The 21,689-nt window shown below is 37.1% G+C and overlaps 1 protein-coding gene across 2 annotated transcripts in view; it reads left to right on the top strand.

The window, feature by feature from the left end:
* The window catches only part of rbm19 (RNA binding motif protein 19), a 290,972-nt gene that overhangs the window by 178,069 nt on the left and 91,214 nt on the right, over positions 1–21,689 (top strand). For both annotated transcript variants that reach the window (XM_059988287.1, XM_059988288.1), the window contains one exon: positions 12,637–12,728. In XM_059988287.1, the coding sequence (XP_059844270.1) occupies positions 12,637–12,707 (71 nt within the window). In that variant the 3' untranslated portion in view covers positions 12,708–12,728. The remainder of the gene's footprint in view (positions 1–12,636; positions 12,729–21,689) is intronic.

Here is a 21,689-nt window from a genome sequence, read left to right as displayed (position 1 = left end):
ATGTTTAACTTGGAGGTTAAGTTGATAGTAAGGAAGGCAAATGCAATCTTAACATTCACTTGTAGATGACTAGCATACAAAGCAAGAATATAATACTGAGGCTTTACAAGTCTTTGTTTAGACTCCTTTTGGAGAAATTGGAGAGGGTCCAGAGAAGGTTTGCAGGAATTATCTCAGGAATGAAAGGGTTAACACTTGAGGAGTGTTTGATGGCTGTAGGCTTGCTGGAGAATTGAAACCTACCAAATATTGCAAGACATAGAGTGAACTTGGAGAGATGTTTTCAGTAGTGGGAGAGACAGAGGGCACAGCCTTGGAATAGAAAAACATCAGAACAAATATAAGAAAAGAATTTCTGTAGCCGGGGTAGTGAACCTGTGGAATTCATTGCCATAGACAGGTTAGAGACCAAGACATTGGGTATATTTAAAGTGGAGCTTAATGGATTCTTGATGAAGAAGGGCATCAAAGGTTATGGGGAGAAGTCAGGAGTATAGAGTTGAGAAGGAAAATAAATCAGCCATGATCAAATGGCAAAGTAGATTCACTGGGCCAAATGGTCTATTTCTGTTCTTATGTCCTGTGAAATTAGATGAAAGTTAACGTGGCAAATTTAAGTACTATACAGGATGGGGAAAATGGAGGACGCGTCTTTGAAATACCTCTGGATTATTTTGTGGAACTAAGGAATTGTTTAGGCTTGGCATTAAGACTCTGCAAGCAATATGGAATATAATTAATAAAGCCACTAGCCTACAACTGGTATGAACATTGAATTTTCCAGTTCTAGTTAACCCACATAAACCCAGTCCTATCAGTTCATCTCTCTCCTTTTGACCATTTCTTCCCATCTGCCCCATCCCAAACACAACCCCGCATTACCTATATTTATCACTCTTCCTCTCGTGGTCTCATCTGCCCATTTCCAACACACCACTCTTTCTAGCTTAGTCCTTCTTTGGCTAGCCATTCTTACCCTTTCCACAATGTGCCCCCATCTGTCTGTCATCTCTCCCTTATTCGGTTCCATTTATCTTTTCCAACTTTTATCCATACTTTCCTCTGCTTCTTCCCCACATGGCTCCATCTGCCAACCATCTCCTACCTTACCTGGTTTCAAATGATCACACCCAACAGCCCCTGTTTCACCTCTAGCAGTTTGTGCTTTGCTTCAAGTCCCAGCATCTGCACTCTCTGTGTCTCCATGTATCGATTATTTATTAATACTGTTTTCAATTTGATTACTTGAGATGTAAAGGAGAATTTTGAGCTTTGGCAGACATGTATGGAAGATCTAAGTCTCTGCCCTTGTACATCAGATTTCTGAATTGTAATGGAAGTTTGGCTTTTCAGCTCTTTCAGCTCCAAAGTAGTTATGTTTTTGTGGTTTTTTATTACTATTGTCAACATCTTGAGTTTTCTTGAAGGAAAAAAATAAGACATTGAAAGACAAAGAATTGTTTTTTTTTAAACATGGAAATCTTTTGTTAGCTATCTATTCCTTTGGTGCACTTTATGCTTAAATTGCAGGTCATAGAGTTGTATTCAAGTACAGCATAGAAATGGGCCCTTCGCCCCATCTAGACTGTGCCAAACCGTTTAAGCTGCCTACTCCCATCGACCTGCACCGGGACTATAGCCTTCCATACCCTTACTATCCATGTCCCTATCCAAACTTCTCTTAAGCATTAAAATAGAGCTCACATACACCACTTGTGCAGGCAGCCCCTTCAACACTTTCGAGCATGAAGAAGTTTCCCTTCATGTTCCCTCTAAACTTTTTACCTTTCACCCTTAACCCATGACCTCTGGATGTAGTCCCACACAACCACAGTGGAAAAAGCCTGCTTGCATTTACCCTATCTATACCCCTCATAATTTTGTATACCCCTATCAAAGCTCCTCTCCCACATTCCAAGTAATAACAACCTAGGGGTTAAGGAATATATTTTAATTGAATAGATCCAGTCAAAAACTGTAGCTAGATTATTGTCAAGTCATTGTGAAGTCCTGTCTAAATAAAGCAAGAGGATTCACACATTTCTCCATAGTTTTGTGGTCCCGTGGGTATTTAATTGAACATTTCACACATGAGGTAATGTTCTCTGGCTTTTATGACACCCCAGCATTTCTCTTTATAAAATATGTCAAATGCTGTACTCTATTCTATCATCTTTATTTTTATCCCTTTACCTGATAAGGGCCGTAATATTGTTATTCTTATATTTACTTAAAATAAACTGCCTTTCATAGTACATGTGAATTTCTTTATAAATCAATGACCATCTAGTAAAATGTCATTACACAAGAGATTTGAATGTATCAATATTGTTTACAAATAGATTTTATTCCCCATGCTGAATATTAACATTGGTGCACCTTTATTCCAATCTTAAATGAACTTGATATCCTATAACAGAAAACTCATTTGCTAAAATTACAATTGTTTTTACTGAATTCTACCCCATTTGGCATGCCTCTTTGAGAAAATGCTTTAAATATTCTATTCTCTGAAATGGTGGAGGGCAGCATGCATGAGCAAAATTAAATTAGAAGCTTTTGCAGCCAGCTTCACTCTAAGTTGTGTGGATCGTCCATCTCTGCCTCCTCTTGGGATTTTCACTAGGGCAAATGCCAGTTCAATTCATAATATTGGGAAAAGTCTGGGTGCACTAGGTACTGCTAAGTTTATGGACCCTGGCCATGTCCTGATTGCATCAATAAAGGTCAATGTGCTCTGGAATAACCTCAATTTTACCCAGATTGTCGGGAATAATTTACAATCCCTCTGCCCAGATTTGTCCTCAAATCACAGGACATATGGATTTTTGTTCCATGAATATATTATTCATTGGCTCTTTGAAAGGTTTAGCAAACAATGCCATAATTTATCACTTAACAATAATTTGCTCATATTTCATTTACTCCAGCCTCAATTTGGTGCAAACATTATTACAGTTTTTAATCTCAATTCACTTTTTTAAAAAAAGGCCAGAATGGCAACCTGAGTGTGGAGGTTTGGAAAATATATAAAGTTCCCAGTGAGGATTTTGCATCTGCCTTCATAGCAAAAATAGATAATATTGGTATCCTTTTTAAATAGAAATAATGTGAAGTATTGGAAAGACTATGAAGGGGTTATGTATTTTAAACTGGAAATATTACAGACCCATAGAAAAACCAATAGATGAAGTAGCAAAGGTTTTGACTATAATTTTTTTTTAATGTTCTGTGCTTTCAGACATGGATCCAGAGACCAATGTGGCACTATAGTTTAAGGAGGGAGAAAAGGGTAGATCAAGTAATTACAAGCCAATCAGTCGGACATTGGTAGTGAGCAAATTGTTGAAAAAAAATCTAAAGGGTGGTATAAATCTGCAATTAGACAGGCACAAGTTATCAAGGGCAGTCAGCGTAGATTTGTTAGGGGAAATTCATATCTGACTAACAAATGAATTTTTGAGGGCATAACAAGGAGCATTGATGAGGATAGAGCTTTTGAAGGAATATGCACACTTTTGACAACAGCATTTGTTATGTAGTAAGAAGACACATAATGCCATGAGTAAAAAAAAGCAATAGCCCATGGTATCCGGAAGAAAGCCAGTGTTTGTGATATGATTGATATGATTTTTTATGTCATTGATGGGCAATGGTGTCTTGTAGGATTCAGTACTAAGCTCCTTTTAATAATTGATATGGATTTAAATGTAAAGGCTACAATTAAGAATCTGAACAATGCAGTAACACCAAAATTGGCGCTGTGATTGAAAATGAGAGCGAGTGAGAGTAAGGCAGTTTTTGATCATAAGAAGATATCAGTGGACCAATTAAATGGAATTCACTCCAGAGACGTGACAGGTAAAGCGGTGGGGAGGTAACACAAAAGGCATGAGAATACATGATAAATAATACCTTTAAAAAGCCATGTAAAATAGGAGATCAGCTAGATAAGGTGATTATGGGCTATATTCCTCAGTTAGCTAAGGCACATAAGTCGAGAGCAGGATGCTGGAATTGTATAAAGGATTAAGCACCAATTAAAGTACTGTGTGTATTTCTAATCACCACACTAAATACAAGGAGTGTGAAAATCTTAATTGTAGTATTAGAGACGTAGAAAAATATTGCCAGGGCTAGAAAATCACAAATACGAGTGAAGACTGTCCAAGTTGGGTTGTTTTTGGGGGATGGATGAACTGAATGATAGTTTGAGCTGTTTAGAATTATGAGAGGCCTAGTATAGTGAACAAAAGTTAATTATTTTTCTAGGCAGAGATATATTAGTAATCAAAGGGGTCTTTGAGTTAAATGTAAAAGGCTTGAAGGAGAGTTGAAGAAATTGAGTGGTTTCACTGCCAGAAAGAGTCATGGTGGAAGAAACCCCTCACCATATTTAAAAAGTACCCACATGTACACCTGAAGACCCATAACCTGCAATTTTGTAGACCAACTGCTTGGAAGTGGAATTCATCAAAATTCCATTTTAGATGACATGGTCGTAATGGGCTGAATAGCCACCTCCTGTACCATAAATTTTATGATTCTGTATCATCTAATGGAAAATGGCCTGTCTTACGAGATTCGCTGAAAATTAATGTGGTACAATTTACGTACTGTACATGAAGGGGAAAATGGAGGACCTGTCCTTTGTGACTGATCTTCAAATAGCTCTGGATTATTTTGAGAGGAGCTAAGGAATCTTTTGAGGCTTAGCATCGAGACTGTCCAAGCAATGAAGAATAGTAATCAATATTCCACTAGCCTACAACACAATGATATGAACATTGAATTTTCCAATTTCAGTTAACCCACACATTCCCAATCCTAACAGTCCACCTACGTTTTTTTTTCCTCTTGCTGACTATTTCTTCCCATCCCACCCCACCAACATTAGCTATAGCTATCACCCTTCCCCATGTGGTCTCATCTACCCATTTCTAACATATCTCTCTGTCTGGATTTCTTCTTCAGCTAAACATTCTTATCCTCTCCACAATCTGGCCCCACCTGCCTGTCATCTCTCCCTTATCTGGTTCCATTTATCATTTTTCAGCTTCTGTCCATACTTTCCCCACATGGCTCCTTCTCCCAGTGATCCTCTGCTTTACCTGCTTCCGAACTATCACACGCAACAGCCCCATTTCACCTCTAGCTGTTCACTTTTTGCTCCACAATCCAGCATCTGCATTCTCTTGTGTCTCTAGATCACTAAATTATGTATGCACAATTTAGTAATACTGGTTCCGATTTGATTTGAAAAGGGCACCAAGTACCTGGGAACCCACATGTTCTCCAAAGCAGTTATGCTAGAATTGTACCAGATTTGTAATTAAGAAGTGAGCACTTTAAAACTGGACACATTTTTTGACATGAGTATATTCCTGTTATACTTATTCTCTTCTACTGTCTTTCTACTCTTCTGGTGTCCATTAGGTTTCTTTACCTCATCACACTTATGATTTTTTTTGTACTTTTACTTTGGCTAACAGTCTTTTATGAGAGTCTTTCAAATGCCTTCTAGAACATGAAATACTCATTCCCCTAACATGTTGCTCTTCTTCAAAAATAAATCATTTGTGTTAATCATGACCTTCTCTTTGCAATGTGATACAGCCTATCTCACCAAATAAACAGTTTAGATTGTTTAGTCCTTAATTTTTAAGTTTGTTAATTTCTCAGCCATGGATCTTAAGCTATCCTAACCAGTGTCTCCCCTATCTGTTTACTCATTTTCTTTATCCAAATTGAAATGGCCCCCACTTAATCACAAAAACGAGACCTTCCTGACCTTTTTCCATATTGACCTTCACATCTGATGTATTTAACTCTCAATTCTGATTGTATTGTCCCTGTAATTCCAAATGTGTCATTATGCACCAAATTAATTTATAGTTGCAATTTTGAAGGACAAGAATATTATGCAATGTAAAATGCCAATATCTTTTAGTGTTCATAAATATGCTATTAAGAGCATATGCTATTAATATTGTTCAAATCAATAACTTAGTTACCTAATATCTCTAACATAATTAAAATACCATAAAATGTTTTGCATTTTATCAAACACAAAACCATTGCTGAGCCCTATATAATATATGTGGCAGATAACCAAGCAGCAGACTTTAAGAGAAGTGTTAATGGAGGAAAGATATTTATCCCAGTAGGAATGTTGACAAGAAAGTCAAGGTTCTAAGTCAATTGCAGATATCAGCTTGGCATAAAGCAGCACTGGCTGGAAAGCAAAGTCTTAGATTGGGAAGTATTAGAAAATATTGGGAAGGCCTTAATAAGCTGAGATAATAAAATGATTCAAGTTGACTAGGCATGACTTTGTTTTTATTTTGGTGACAAAAGCAGTAATATCTGGAGGAAAGGGAAGTGCATGACTCAGGAAAAACTTACAGATAAATAGTTCCTAAAAGACTTCAAGAATTTGTTGCTTCCATCTGTTCAGTTTTCTTTATATTCTCCACTGTCCTAAGCCAGAAGGACTCTTTCTCATGGTTGGTTGTGTTCCTATGCAGTCAATTTTGGTATGCAGTTTCCAAGATGATAATGAACCTAACAGTTTATTATGAAGAAGTTAACATACAGAAGCACTGTTTTTCATTCTCTATTTTATATCCCTTAGAGCATTGCAAAAGGGAAAGAGGTGTTAAGTGCAGTTTTAGATCAGGTTAAGTAGTTGCCTTCAAAGAAGGTTAAAAATAGAAGATCCACTCAAAAGATCAGGAAAATCACCTCTTTAATTTTTCATTCTTGTAACCATTTTAAAACATTAACTGTTTTTGAATGTTAATGTCAAAAATCAAACACCATGCCTTACCAAGCTGTCTCTTGATGCAGTTAGCCACTTGCGCTAGGAGAAGTTGTATGTTGTGCTGGTGCATTGGCGGTCATCCTCCCGGCAGAATCTATGCTTGGGGTCATTCAGGACACAGACAAGAGTGTTGTCAGGCGGTGGATTATACACACCTATAATTATGGCCAACCTGTCTGGAAGCTTGTGATGTTGCAGAAATCCTGTAGATGTGAAGTTTGATTTATGATGTTGAAAGAAATGCTATCCAGGTTCGAAGGTAGATAGTGCCTATCAAATATTTCTTAATTAAATGATCCCCACGTTTTAGCAAATTTGGATGAAATTTCTTTGAATTCTTGACTGAACATTTGTGGGTCTGTAAGTTCAAATCATAATTAATTACTGGGGCAACCGTATGATCGTTGACAGTCAATATTTCCTGAAATAAATTGATAATTTGACAGCCATTGTATGTGTAAAAATATAATATTCAGCAATATAAAATTGATTAATTTGATACTGTCACTTCACAAGTTAATATGCATTGTTAACGTTGCTATCATTTTGCTTCTTACATCATCTGAGTAGCAAAAAGTTATGGATTAAAATGATAACGTGCGGACATTGTAAATGTTTGATAGAATATATTACTGGACTACAACCACCACATAATACATACAAACGTTTGTAGTTAAGTAACACTGTTATACTGTCAACATTAGTATAATAAATAAATAATATAATTTGATAGCATTTAATTAATTGTAAAATCATTTTTTATTGTTTTATCTAGTTGCATAAATGCCTTGAACACCATTAAATTGTGGAAAACATTGAATTTCCCTTAACTTTTTTTCTCCATGTTTCTTTCCCAATTTTCATCTTTTTCTGATACTAAATATCACTGACCTTTGTTATCTTTTATAATCATTTTCTACATATTTATTGAACTACTAAGCGGCATTTGTTGTTTTCAAAGTTTAGTTGTTTTGAGTCACTGAACAAATGACTTTCCACCAATTAGTCTATATACAGTGTCTTGAAAAAGTATTCAGACCACGCAACTATTTTCACATTTTACTGTCTCACTTTCTAAATTTAAAATATATTGAATTAGGATTTTTTGAGCAAATCTACAAAATATTGCATCATGTGAAATCAAAAGAGAAATTCCATAGCCTATCAACAATTTACTAAAAATTAAAAAAAAACAAAAATTGTGAGATTGAAACAGTATTTATCTCCTTTGTAGTTACTAAGCTAATTTTGCTCAGCTGCAAAATATACTGTGTTACCTTACCAATTCACCAAGTTTTTTGATGTAGAAAATTAAAGGATCTCCTGTTTTCATTGAATTCACAATAAATTCCCCCTCTCTCTGTGAGGTCCAACAGTATGATAGATTTACAATAAACCAAACCAAAATGAAGACGAGAACATTCAAGTCAAGTCAGGGAAATGAGAATAGAGAAGCTCAGATCTGGGGAAGGGTACAAGACCATCTCAAAGACACTGAACATATCTAAGAGCGCAGTGCAGTCCATTTAAAAAGTGGAAAAAATATAAAACCACAGCCTTGGTCAGTCTGCCCCTCTAAATTTAGTCACTGAAGAAGAATGGCACTTATTAGAGAGGCTGCTGTGATGCTGACAATCACTCTGAGTGAGCTGCAGCTGGAGATGAAGTTCATCTCTAAGATTTTGCATAATAAAGAATATTTATGGAAGAGCGGCAAGGAAGAATCCTTGGCTTTAAAAAAACATGTCCTTGCCTGTAAAGGCTTTTCAAAGTGTCACTTAGGAGATAATGTAAAGATGTAGAAGAAGGTCTTATGGTCGGATGAGAGTAAAATGGAACTTTTTGTCCTTAATACTAAGCAGTACATGTGGTGTAAATCTAATATTTTGACGTCAGTGGTGGGTAAATTAATGGAAAGTGTTCTTAGAGATGGTATATATAATTATCTGGATAGACAGGGTCTGATTAGGAATAGTCAACATGGATATGTGTGTGGAAGGTCATGTTTGACAAATCTTATTGGATTTTTTGAAGAGGTTACGAGGAAAGTTGACAAGGGTAAAGCACTGGATGTTGTCTATATGGACTTCAGTAAGGCCTTTGACAAAGTTCCGCACGCAAGGTTAGTTAGGAAGTAGTAAAATGGATTCAACAGTGGCTAGATGGCAGATGCCAGAGAGTAGTGGATAACTGTTTGTCAGGTTGGAGGCCGGTGACTAGTGGTGTGCCTCAGGGATCTGTATTGGGTCCAATGTTGTTTGTCGTATACATTAATGATCTGGATGATGGGGTGGTAAATTGGATTAGTAAGTATATACATGATACTAAGGGTAGGTGACGTTGTGGATAATGAAGTAGGTTTTCAAAGCTTGCGGAGAGATTTAGGCCAGTTAGAAGAGTGGGCTGAACGATGGCAGATGGAGTTTAATGCTGATGAGGGTGAGGTGCTGCATTTTGGTAGGAATAATCCAAATAGGACATACATGGTAAATGGAGGGGAGTTGAAGAATGCAGTAGAACAGAGTGATCTAGGAATAATGGTGCATAGTTCCCTGAAGGTGGAACCTCATGTGGATAGGGTGGTGAAGAAAGCTTTTTGTATGCTGGCCTTTATAAATTAGCATTGAGTATAGGAGTTGGGATGTAATGTTAAAATTCTATAAAGCATTGGTGAGGCCAAATTTGGAGGATTATGCACAGTTCTGGTCACCGAATTATAGGAAAGATGTCAACAAAATAGAAAGAGTACAGAGGAGGTTTACTATAATGTTACCTGGGTTTCAGCACCTAAGTTACAGAGAAAGGTTGAACAAGTTAGGTCTTTATTCTTTGGAGCATAGAAGGTTGAGGGGGGACTTGATGCAGGTATTTAAAATAATGAGGGGGATAGATAGAGTTGATGTGGATAGGCTTTTTCCATTGAGAGTAGGGGAGATTCAAACAAGTGGACATGAGTTGAGAGTTAGGGGGCAAAAGTTTAAGGGTAACATGAAGGGGAATTTCTTTACTCAGAGAGTAGTAGCTGTGTGGAATGAGCTTACAGTAGAAGTGGTAGAGGCAGGTTCAGTATTGCCATTTAAAGTAAAATTGGATAGGTATATGGACAGGAAAGGAATGGAGGGTTATGGGCTGAGTGCGGACCAGTGGGACTAGGTGAGAGTTAGCATCGGCATGGACTAGAAGGGCCGAGATGGCCAGTTTCCATGCTGTAATTGTTATATGGTTTATATGGTTTATTTTTATTGCCAATCAAGCAAGTAAAACTCATTGAGGGTCTGGAATGGTCCTATTCTGGTTTGAATTCCCAAAAAAAGCAATATAGGTATCTTGCATTTATCTGATTGAAACTCCATTTGCCATTCCTCTGACCACATACCCTGCTGACCAAGATCCCTCTGTAAATCCTGATAACCGTCTTCATGGTTTAGGATACTATTGATTTTGACAATGACCATAGCCACTGGTTTTCCACTGCGCCAGGCCCACAATGATCATACACCATAAAGCTGTAAGACCATAAGACACAATATATAATGTATATAAAATCACTATATGTATGTTGTTCATCTATGCTGAATTGGATCTGAAGTAATAGTCGTTTTTTTCTCCTTTAAGTCATGTACTGAAGAATGACAATAAACAATCTTGAGATTGCATATGAATTTTTAAAATAGGAAAGCATTGTTAACCCAAATGATATGATTATACACTTTTCTATCTTTTAAACATTAGTTGTTACCTGAATAATTTAAGAACACTTCCTCAGGCTTTAAACAGAAGTCACCAACTGACCACCCTTTCTCTTAAAAAAGAACTGCATATACTGTAAAGCTACCTGCTTATAAGTATACCTTTGATTCTGTAACAAAAAATACTAAATTCTGAGTGAATTTTTCTGAAGCACCAAACTATCTATGCTCTTCTGACATGAGGTTCCTCTATCAAAATAGCATGCTGGGAGTTACTTTTGCCTTCTCCAGGCACAAGTAATTAGTAATTGTTCAATACAAGCAATGCTAGTTGGTGTTGAATACTGGGACTGGAAGGCTTATATTTAAAAACTGAAGCCTTTTTGCACTATTCTATATAGCATCCATTATGTCAAATAAATTAGAGTAGTCATAAATGGAAAAATAAAATTAAGAATGATTTTATAAACAATCATTGTATTTTAAGTTATTTATAGACGTTTCATTTTATAAAACATGCTGACTATTGTTTTTTTAAAAGAATCTGTGTTATATTTTGTGCATTATATTTTCAACACAGCAGTATTTGCACATCTGATCTCTTTTTCTCAACTGTTTTGCATACCCTTCCACAAATTTTTCCTTATTTTAGGATTTTAGTGGAGCAGCCTGAAGTTTTGTCAATGACCTTTTAGAAATTCACTTACTACTAAATAATGAGGGCACCATGTTAGTATATAGTGGTTAGCTCACTGCTATTACAGTTCGCAGAACAATTTGAAGTTCAATTTTGGTGTGATCTTTAAGGAGTCTCTGTCCATCCTCCGCATGGAATGTGTGGGTTTTTCCCGAGTGCTGATTTTCTTACATTGTCCAAAGGTACACTGCATAGGTTAATTGGTCATTGTAGATTGTCCCATGATTTAGTTAGGTTTAAGTAAGGGGTTGCTGGGGGGCGGCACAGCTCGAAAGGCTGGATAGGCCTACTTTGCTCTGTATCTCTAAAGAAATAAATAAATAGAAAGGAAACAATTGATGTAATTTGTAGTAACTGGGTGGAAATATAACAACTGGTTAACTAGATGCCATTTATAAATTATTAGAATTTTAAAATTATTATTCACAATGTTACTCAAAAAAATTAGTGCAGAACTGACTCCAGGACTATGGCCTGCAGCCATCGGGCTCTTGGAGACTGGCTTCACTCGCCTCAGCATTGAACGAGCTCTGTGGCTGTGGACTCACTTTCAGGGACACTGCATGTCATTCTGTGTGTTATTCATTTAGTTTTTTAAAAATTTTTATTGTTTGCACGATTTGTTGGTTTTTCACATCCTGGGCATTTGACAGTCTTTGTTCTGTGCTTTTGTGGGTTCCATTGTGTTTCTTTGTTTTGTGACTGCCTGCAAGATGACAAATCTCAAGATTTCTATTTATTTATTTATTAAATGTTAGAAAATTACAAAGAATAAATGTGATGATAAAATAGTGAGAAGAAAAAAATTTTTTTAAATTCTATTGTGTTTCTTTGTTTTGTGACTGCCTGCAAGATGACAAATCGCAAGATTGATAATAAATGTACTTTGAACTTTGATTGTCATTTATCAGTTATAAAAATATAATTTTGTAATTTAAGAACCGGATGATCATAACCAAATAATAGCTTTCTCTTAACAATTTCAGTAAAATGACCCATGTACTGAAGCTTTATTTAAACAATGCAAAAACCTAGTTGTGTGTATTTAATTTTCATTCCTTTCCTTCACCTTTAAAATCTAAATCTTATCACTGTGCCCTAGCATTAATAGTCATTGGTTTAATCAGTTGCTCATCTGCAGGAGCATGCCAGTCTATTGTTGATGTTAATGATGTAAATGATAGACAGTTCATGCTTTGCTGCTTACTGTTTTATTTCTAGGCATCCCACTATTACTACTCCCTAAATCCAATTTCCCAGTCTATTGTATGGATGGCCTATTTATTACTGCTGAGCAAATGAGATTCAGGAAGTGGGGGTGTGGGGTGTGGAGGCTAATCAAATCTAATTATTGCATATTGATTGTCTTCATATTCATATCTTCTATTAAATTCTCTTTATTCTTTCTGTGTGTTCATTCACAATAGATTCACCAAATAAGAAGAAACGGGTAGAAATCCTGGATGAAATAATGGGTGATATGGAAGAGGAAGACTAGTCACTTGTTATCCTTTTGAAAGTAAGTAATTTTTTTGCTGTATTTTGTTTCAAAATCATTATGCAGTTATACAAAATGCATATTACTGGAAGGAAATGTTAATTTTTTTGTAAATAAAATGACCTTTTACTATTCTATGTAACTCAGACTGTTGTCATGAATCCAACACAGAATATCTGTTTCGAAGGAAGGGAATGCAAAATTTAGCTTGCCTACTGAATTTATTTATTGATACTTGGCACATGAAGAAAACTGACTTCTTAGAGTTTACTTGCTGTTGAAGTTAGATTTTTAAAATGTACGATACAGTAATTGTGATTTTTTTTTGTTAATAGGCCATAGTTGACTAATAGAGGGCATTCACTGGTATCATTTAGGTTTAAGTTAGTGCATGGTAGGTGCTGAAAGCGCTGGTGTTAATGTCACAGCAAACAAAATTGTCTTAGAACTGATTGGCTGTGTACCCTGTGCAGCTGGACTTATAACATTGTGAAATTAATATCCCTAGACTTAAGAAAAATGTGTAAACAAATTGTGCAAATTCAGTCTCAAATTAGGTGAAGAAAAATAAAACAAAGGAAAGATCAAATTATGAGAGCATGTAAAAACGCTTACAAGAGAGAATTCAGGAAACAAAATGTAACAGAACCTCTGACAAATACAGGCTAATTTTCAACACCATTGTTATTCCTTTCCGTGCCTTGTGGCATATCGGGCAGCAAACTTGTTGTTTCTTCAGCGTTTTGTCTTTTTTTTATGAGGCCAAGTTGCTAGCTCAACATTTGACCCAGCAAGGGTGGAAAGCATGCAAGGAGCCAGCCAGATTCAAACCAATAGACCACTCGCCTTGAAGTCTGGTGCTGATGCCACTACACCATGGGCTGGCATTTCAGTACCATAACATAACTATTTCATGTTACTGGTTAAGTCTTTTTGTTATTAAGGGTTCTGAGACTGGAATAAACTAAATTTAACTTACTGTGGTAAATTTAGTTAAAATACTGTACCTTTAAAAGGAGCTCATTTCCTTCAGGGTTAAGCCAGACAGGAAGATACTCTTTTCACAAAAGTAATGGTGCAGCAACATAACTTGAATTGCAGTTTTTTTTTTATTTTATTGCACATCTTTTCCTTGCCTGAAGTTGTACCGTTTGCAAGTAGAGTAACTGATGCCACTATCCATGCTGTTGTATTAACAGGCATATGCATATGTGGAGATCACCGTAACAATGTGCTTTTGAGAAGAAAAACTTTTCTTAGGGTCTATAGCTGTTCAAAATAAATTGGAAAAAATTATGTTAATAAAAACGAGCAGAACAAAGGTTTTTAATGACTTGGGCATAAACAAGTGCTATTCAAAGTAAATGTCACCATATTCTACCCCAAGATTCATTTTCTAGTAGAACAAAGAAATACAATACAATCATTGAAAAACTACACACAAAGACTGACAGGCAGCCATTCTGAAAAAGAAGACAAACTGTGTAACTACAAAATATAAATAAATAAATAAATAAATAAATAGATAGATAGATAGATAGATAGATAGTACTGAGACCATGAATTGTGGAGTCCTTGAAATTGAGCCCATAGGTTGTGTTCAGTGATCAGGTCAGTGTTGAAGTGAGAGAAGTTATCCACACTGGTTCAGAAGCCTAATGGTTGAAGGGTAATAACTGTTCCTGAACCTGCTGGTGTGAGACCTCTGGCTGTTGTATCTCCTTTGTGATTATAGCAGTGAGAAGAGAATGTGGCCTGGATGGTTGGGGATAATTGACAATGGATGCTGCTTTCTTATGGCAGCGTTGCTTGTAGATGTGTTCAGTGGCAGAGAGGGCTTTGCCTGTGATGGACTGGCTGTATTTTTGTAGGATTTTCCATTTGTGTTTCCACAACCAGGCTGTGATGTAGGATATTCTCCACTGTGCGTTTATAAGTTTGTCAAAAGTTTTAGATGACTTGCCGAATCTCTGCAAACTTCCAAAAAAGCAGAGAGGCTACTTTTGCATTTGTGTGTTGGTTACAGGACAGATCCTCTGAAATGATAATGCCAGAGAATTTAAAATTACTGACCCTTTCCATCTCTGATACCCCAATGAGGACTGGATCTTGGATCTCATGTATCTTCTTCTTGTAATCAATCAACTCTACGGTTTTGCTGACATTGAGTGAGAGGTTATTGTTCTAGCGCTCTTCCAATTTCCCTCCTATGTACTGATTTGTCACCACCTTTATTGATTTAGCCAATTGTGGTGTCATCAGCAAATTTAAATATGACATTGGAGCTGTACTTAGCCTCACAGTTATAAATGTAAAGTGAGTAGAGCAGGGAGCTAAGCACACAACCTTCAGGTGCACCTGATGGTGATTGTGGAGGAGATGCTATTGCCAATCCAAACTGACTGGGGTTTGCAAGTGAGGAAATCGAGGAACCAGTTGCATAAGGAGTTATCAAGTCCTATGTTATGGAACTTATTGATTAGTTTTGACGGGATGATAATGGTGAATGCCAAGCTGTAGTCACCTGAAAAACATCCTGATGTATGCATCTTCACTGACCAGAAGTTCCAGAGTTGAGTGAAGAGCAAATGAAATGGAATCTGTTTGGTGACCTGTTGTAATGGTAGACAAATTGGAGCAGATCCAAGTCACTCCTCTGACAGGAGTTGATGTGCTTCATGACCAACCTCTCAAAGCACTCACAGTTGGATGTAAGTTCTACCAGATGATAGTCATTGAGGCAGGTTACCACATTTTTCTTGATTGAAGCTTGTGACACTGGTACGACATTGCTGTGTCAAACAGTAGAGCAAAAATTGTAAATAAGAACGGAAAATGGTGGAAATGCTTAGTGGGTCAGGCAGCATTTTCAACAGTATCTAATTATTTGTTTGCGGCATTTTTTTGCTGTGGACATATCCAAAGAATTTGTATTCTAAATTGGTTTATAAAACAATGTTCAGAATTTTCAGGGCCTGCACTTGCAACTTGGCTAACTTTTGAGTTTATGCTTACCTGTGAAGCAGATTTTTCGTGATTAAATTGGTTCATGAAACCTGCTCTGAATTGATTGGCCCATGGAAATGTCACTAGGCCCGCCAGCTATCATAACTGACAAGAATATTTGTGACAAACTGATAACCCATTTCAAATCTATCATTGCAGATAATTCAAAGTATGATATTTTAAGCAAAAGTGTCTAGACTCTTTTATGGTAGAAATATTTCCTTTGTTTTTACCATACAAGTATTCTGTTAGTATATACAATAGTCAGTTCTCATCTGGATTTACCTGTAGAAAAAGATATTTTTTTATATTTTCTGTGCAGTGATTTGCAAGTCTGGTGGAGTTGATTGTGACATCAGGATTTGTATATGATGTTGAAAATGGATTTAACACTTAACCAAAGTTTACCTTTTTAGGTAATTTAAAATAGAATTCTTTCCTGCAATCAGAGTTTAATGAAATTTTAATGTATATAATGTCTGGTACCATCTATTCGAATCTATTATGATTGTGTCAAACTTTCATTTGCAAACTTACTCTGTGTGTGTGTGTGTGTTGGTTCATATATATATTTCACTTCATTGGTCCTGACGAAGGGTCTCGGCTTGAAACGTCGACAGTGCTTCTCCCTATAGATGCTGCCTGGCCTGCTGTGTCCACCAGCATTTTGTGTGTGTTATATATATTTCACTTGTCAGAATTGTCCCACTTTGTACTTGTAACAGTCTTCCAGCATGTTTTGTTCTTATGTTGATATTTTCATTATAGATGTCTTTCATCATCTATATATTGTCATTTTACAGTTCCCTATTCCAGATTATTTGTTGCATACATTACCCCTGGATGCCTTTCATGAAATTCATGCTGTATACTGATGAAAATAAATTTACTACATAAAAGACCATCCTTAAAAGGAATCAGTGCAACCACTCATGCTCCCCATTCTCCCAGGCTTAATTTCCAGATCTAGAAAGCCAAACCTTGTGGTGTAGGTGAGTAGTCACAACACCCAGAGCAGAGGCAGAGACATGACTGAAGTAACTGGAAAACGTGGACAGGCCAGGGAAACCTGTGCTACAGTACTGCTCTGAAAGCCTATCTGCTAGCGCTGTCCCACCCAGCTTTGTCAGCAGAACTGTCAAAGTTTCTCAGAATCTCTGACAATAAAATCGAAAGTGTGTCAGAAAGTTACTGGAGGGAATTCTGAGAGATTAGTCAGCATGGCTTTGTGCATGGAAGGCCATGTCTGAAGAATCTTTTGGATTTTTTCAAAGAAGTGACTATGGGGATAGATGAATGTACAGCAGTAAATGGTTTCTGTATGGACTTTAATAAGGCCTTTGACAGGGTCCCTGTACGATAAGCTGATCTGAACGGTTAGGTGACATGGGATTCAAGGTGAGGTAGCGAGGTCGATTCAGAATTGGCTCGATGATAGGAAACTAAAGGACTATTCAAGATCTATTCTCCAATTGGAGGCTTGTGACTAGTATGATACCCCAGAATACGTCTGCTACTCATTATGTAGATCATTTGGATATGATCTACATATCCACAATTAAGAAGTTTGCAAATAGTAAAGTGTTGTTGATAGTGAAGTGAGTTGCAATGAATACAAAGAGATCTTGGTCAGTTAGGGAGATGGGCTAGGAATTTCAAATGGATTTCAATTGAGAGAAGTGTGAGATGATGTATTTTAGACATTCAAACCAGTGTAGGAACTATACAGTGCATGGCAGGGCACTGCTGACTATCCTGGAACAGAGGAACCTAGGAGAATCAGTGTACAATTGTTAAAAGTGGCCTTGCAAGTAGAGAAACTTATTAAGAAGGCATTTAATCAGTCAAGGCATCAAGTTTAGCAGTAGGGATAGTATGTTGCAGTTAATAAGTTGAGTGAGTCTACACAGAGTATTATTGATAGTTTTGGTCACCCTATGAAAGGGAAGTCATTGTCAAGCTAGAGAGAGCACAGGATAGATTTACACGGAGTTTACCTGAACAATAAGGCCTAAGTTATAGGGAGAGGTAGGCTACACTGGATCTTTATTCAGTGGAGAATGAGAGGAAACTTAATGGAAGTTTATAATAATGAGGTGTTTGGATAAGGTGGATGGTCATGGTCTTTTCCGCACGGTTGGGGAATCCAAAACAAGAGGACACATACAAGATAAAAGGGAAGAGATTTAAAAGCGACCCGAGAAGCAACTTTACACAGAGGGTAGTGAGTACCTGGACTGAACTGCCAGAGTAAGCATTAAGGCATTTGTATAAGCACATGGATGGGAGTTGAGAGGCTTTCAAAGGTTATGGGCTGAACACGAGCAACCAGTCTTGCAGGGAGAATACTGTAGTCAGCATGAACCAGTTGGGTCATTGGGCCTGCTATTTTACTCAAGACTATGACTCTGTAAAATAATCTAAAAAATTTAAATTATTAACCTTTCAAATAAGAGAAAATAATGAACTAAAATCATAAAGCATTCAAATAATTAAAATTAGTATGTAAAACACAAATAATTTAAAATATTTAACCTACCACACCCTTGACCACTTCTTCACAATCCTAATAATCACCATCCAGATAAATGGACACTCAGCTCCTTACACCATTTCTAACCTGGCAGATTTCCCCAGGAGAAACACAGAGAAACTTAAGTTCTTTATCAGTGGGGCGTCCAGCACCACACAACTGGGAAATCATCTACAGCACTGTTTGGAAATTTGAGATTTCAGGCATCATGCTAAGCAATATCAGTAGTTCCATGCAGTGGTGCTGGTAACTCCTAACAGAACTCAGACAAAGTTCATTGAGCAGAGAGAACAAATTTAGCAAAAGGAGCTCTTCAGGAAAACTAGTGATACATATATAGGCTGTGGAATACAATCTAAAATATTTTCAGCAGAAATAAAACTATATTTAAACAGGAAATAAAGTTCAGTAAAGTGACTTTTAGTCAAAATACTGTTTTATCATGTTAACTTCCAAGTAATTAATTCATTTAAAAATGATTGTTAATTCCTTTCCTTTACATGGGCACTATTTAAGAAATGAAATTAATGATAAACTGAGTGTTGCCATTCCTGCATTAACATGATCAGTAAACTTGGATTTACCCAAGAGCCAAATATCCAATAACCAGAAAGTATTTCATTAGCTAAGCTCCATATTTATTTTACGGAACAACAACGTTAAATAATATATTTTGAAAGAGAGTATTCAAAGGGGGACAGACACAAACTGCTGATGGAGCTCAGCAGGCCGGGCAGCATCTAGGAAAAGAATACAGTCACTGTTCAGGCCAAAACATCAACTGTACTGTTTTTCCAGATGTTGCCTGGCCTGCTGAGTTCCTTCAGCATTTTGTGTGTGTGGCTCGGATTTCTAGCATCAGCAGATTTTCTCTTGTTTGTATTCAAAGAGGGAATTTGAAAAATGGTTTCTTCATTTGTATGTGGGATATATAGTACGTATTGTTTGTCCCATATGGATTACTTTTACTTAAATTGGGACTCGCAACATTTGTGTTTCTGACACCAATTATATAACATTTGATTATGCCCTGAGCATAATGGGACCTATCGTAAAATAGGAATATATATTTCAATATGCTCTTCGGTTATTTCTCCTGACCATGTGCTTCTGTCAGGCACACACTAATGTTCTGTCAATGTAAATTGGAATGCAACATTTGACTCAATCTTGGTAGACATGATATAATACATTAAAATATTTTATTGCTTCCAAGCTGACATCTGGAATTTTAAAATTGACTGTAGACTCTTGGACACCTTAACCCAAATGAATTTTCTTGCAGTGTAAGTACTATTATGGAACACTCATGACTTCTTCGTCTTCAGGTAAACCAGGCTATCAGGCATTTCAGTTGGCTAGATGGATCTAAGAGACAGGGACAAATTTCTATATCTGACACAAACCAGACCAGTGTGTTTTCCAATAACAGCAATTGAGTTTAGAAACAATGAAAGTTAACTAACCTCTCAATCAATGTCAGCAAGATCAAGGAGCTGATTATTGACTTGAGGAGGAAACGGGAAGTCCATGAGTCAGTCCTCATTGCAAGATCACAGATGAAGAAGATCAGCAACTTTAAATTCGTTGGTGTTATCATTTCAGAGGATCTATTTTGGGCCCTGCAGGTAAGTGTAATTGCGAAGAAAGCACACAGTGCCTCTACTTAGAAGTTTACAAAGATTCAGCGTGACATCTAAAACTTTGACAAACTTCTATAGATGTGTGGTGCAGTGTTTAATGACAGGTTGCATCATGGCCTGATATGGAAATACCAATGCCTTTGAATGTAAAATCCTACAAAAAGTAGTAGATACGACCAAGTCCATCACGGGTAAAGCCCGGCCTACCATTGAGCACATCTATACTGAGTTTTGCCACAGGAAAGCAGCATCAGTCATCAAGAACCTCCACCACCCAAGCAATGCTTCTTAATGCAGCCGTCAAGAAGAACATACAGGTGCCTCAGGACCTGCATCGCCAGGTTTAAGAACAGTTATTACCCCTCAACTTCGCTCCGTCACTGAACTGTTCCCACAACCTATGGACTCATTTCAAGGTCTCTTGATCTCACGTTCTTGATTTTGACCAATCAAGAATTTATCAATCTCCGCCTTAAATATACATAAAGATTTTGGCCTCCCCACAGCTGCCTGTGGCAAAAAATTCCGAAGATTCACCACTCTCTGGTTAAAGAAATTCTTCCTCATCTCGATTCTAAAAGGACACCCCTCTATTCTGAGGCTGTGTCTTTTGGTCAGACTCTCCCATATCCAATCTATCAAGGCCTTTCACCATTCAATAGGTTTCTATGAGGTCATCACTCATTCTTCTGAATTCTAGTGAGTACAAGCCCAGGGCCATGAAGCACTCTTCATATGACAAATCCTGGAATCATTTTCATGGACTTCCTTTGAACCCTCTACAGTTTCAGCACATCTTTTTTAAGATAAGGAGCCCAAAACGGTTCGCAGTACTCTAAGTGAGGCCTCACCAGTGCTTTATAAAGTTTCAACTTTACATCCTTGCTTTTATATTCTAGTCTGGTTGAAATGAATGCTAACATTGCATTTTCCTTCCTCACCACAGAATCAACCAGCAAATTAACCTTTATGGAATCGTGCACAAGGACTTCCAAGTCCCTTTGTGCCTCAATTTTTTTGTATTTTTTCTCCATTTAGGAAACAGTCAACCCTTTCATTCCTTCTACCAGTGCATGATCATTCACTTCCCTACACTGTATTCCATCTGCCACTTTGCCCATTCTCCTAATCTGTCTGTCCTTTGGTAGCTTCTCTACTTCCTCAAAATTACTACCTATCTTCATACCCTCAGCAAACTTTGCACAAAGCCATCAATTCCTTCATCCAAATCACTGATATATAACGTAAAAAGAATCTGTCCTAACTAGTCACTGGCAGCCAAACAGAAAAGGCAGCTGTTTATACCAAACAGCTGTTTATACCAATTTATACCAAATTTTTGCATCCTGCCAATCAGCCATTGTTTTATCTGTGTTAGAATCTTTCCTTCAATACCATGGGTTCATAGCTTGTTAAGCAGCCTGATGTGTGGTACTTGTCAAAGGCCTTCTGAAAATCCAAGTACAGTCGGCCCTCCTTATCCACGAAGGATTGGTTCCGGGACCCCTCGCGGATACCAAAATTCACGGATGTTCAAGTCCCTAATTCAACCTGACCCAATGCAGTGAACCTTAGGACGCAGCAGAACCCCAGACCTTATTTAACCTGTCTCAGTGCGGTGGACATTAGGACCCGGCGTCAGAGTTCTGAATCCGCGGTGTTTCTGTTCACGAAAATAATCACGATCACGATTGAAAATAAAGTGGAAATAATAAAACAATCGGAAAGAGGTGAAACGACATCATTCATTTGAAAAGCGTTAGGCTACGTCGGTCAACGATCAGAACAATTTTAAAGGAT

This window comes from Hypanus sabinus, chromosome 13, assembly GCF_030144855.1.
Source record: "Hypanus sabinus isolate sHypSab1 chromosome 13, sHypSab1.hap1, whole genome shotgun sequence".
In the NCBI taxonomy this organism is placed as follows: Eukaryota; Metazoa; Chordata; class Chondrichthyes; order Myliobatiformes; family Dasyatidae; genus Hypanus; species Hypanus sabinus.
Note: the sequence above shows the minus strand (reverse complement) of the source record. Positions and strands in the feature narration are given on the sequence as shown.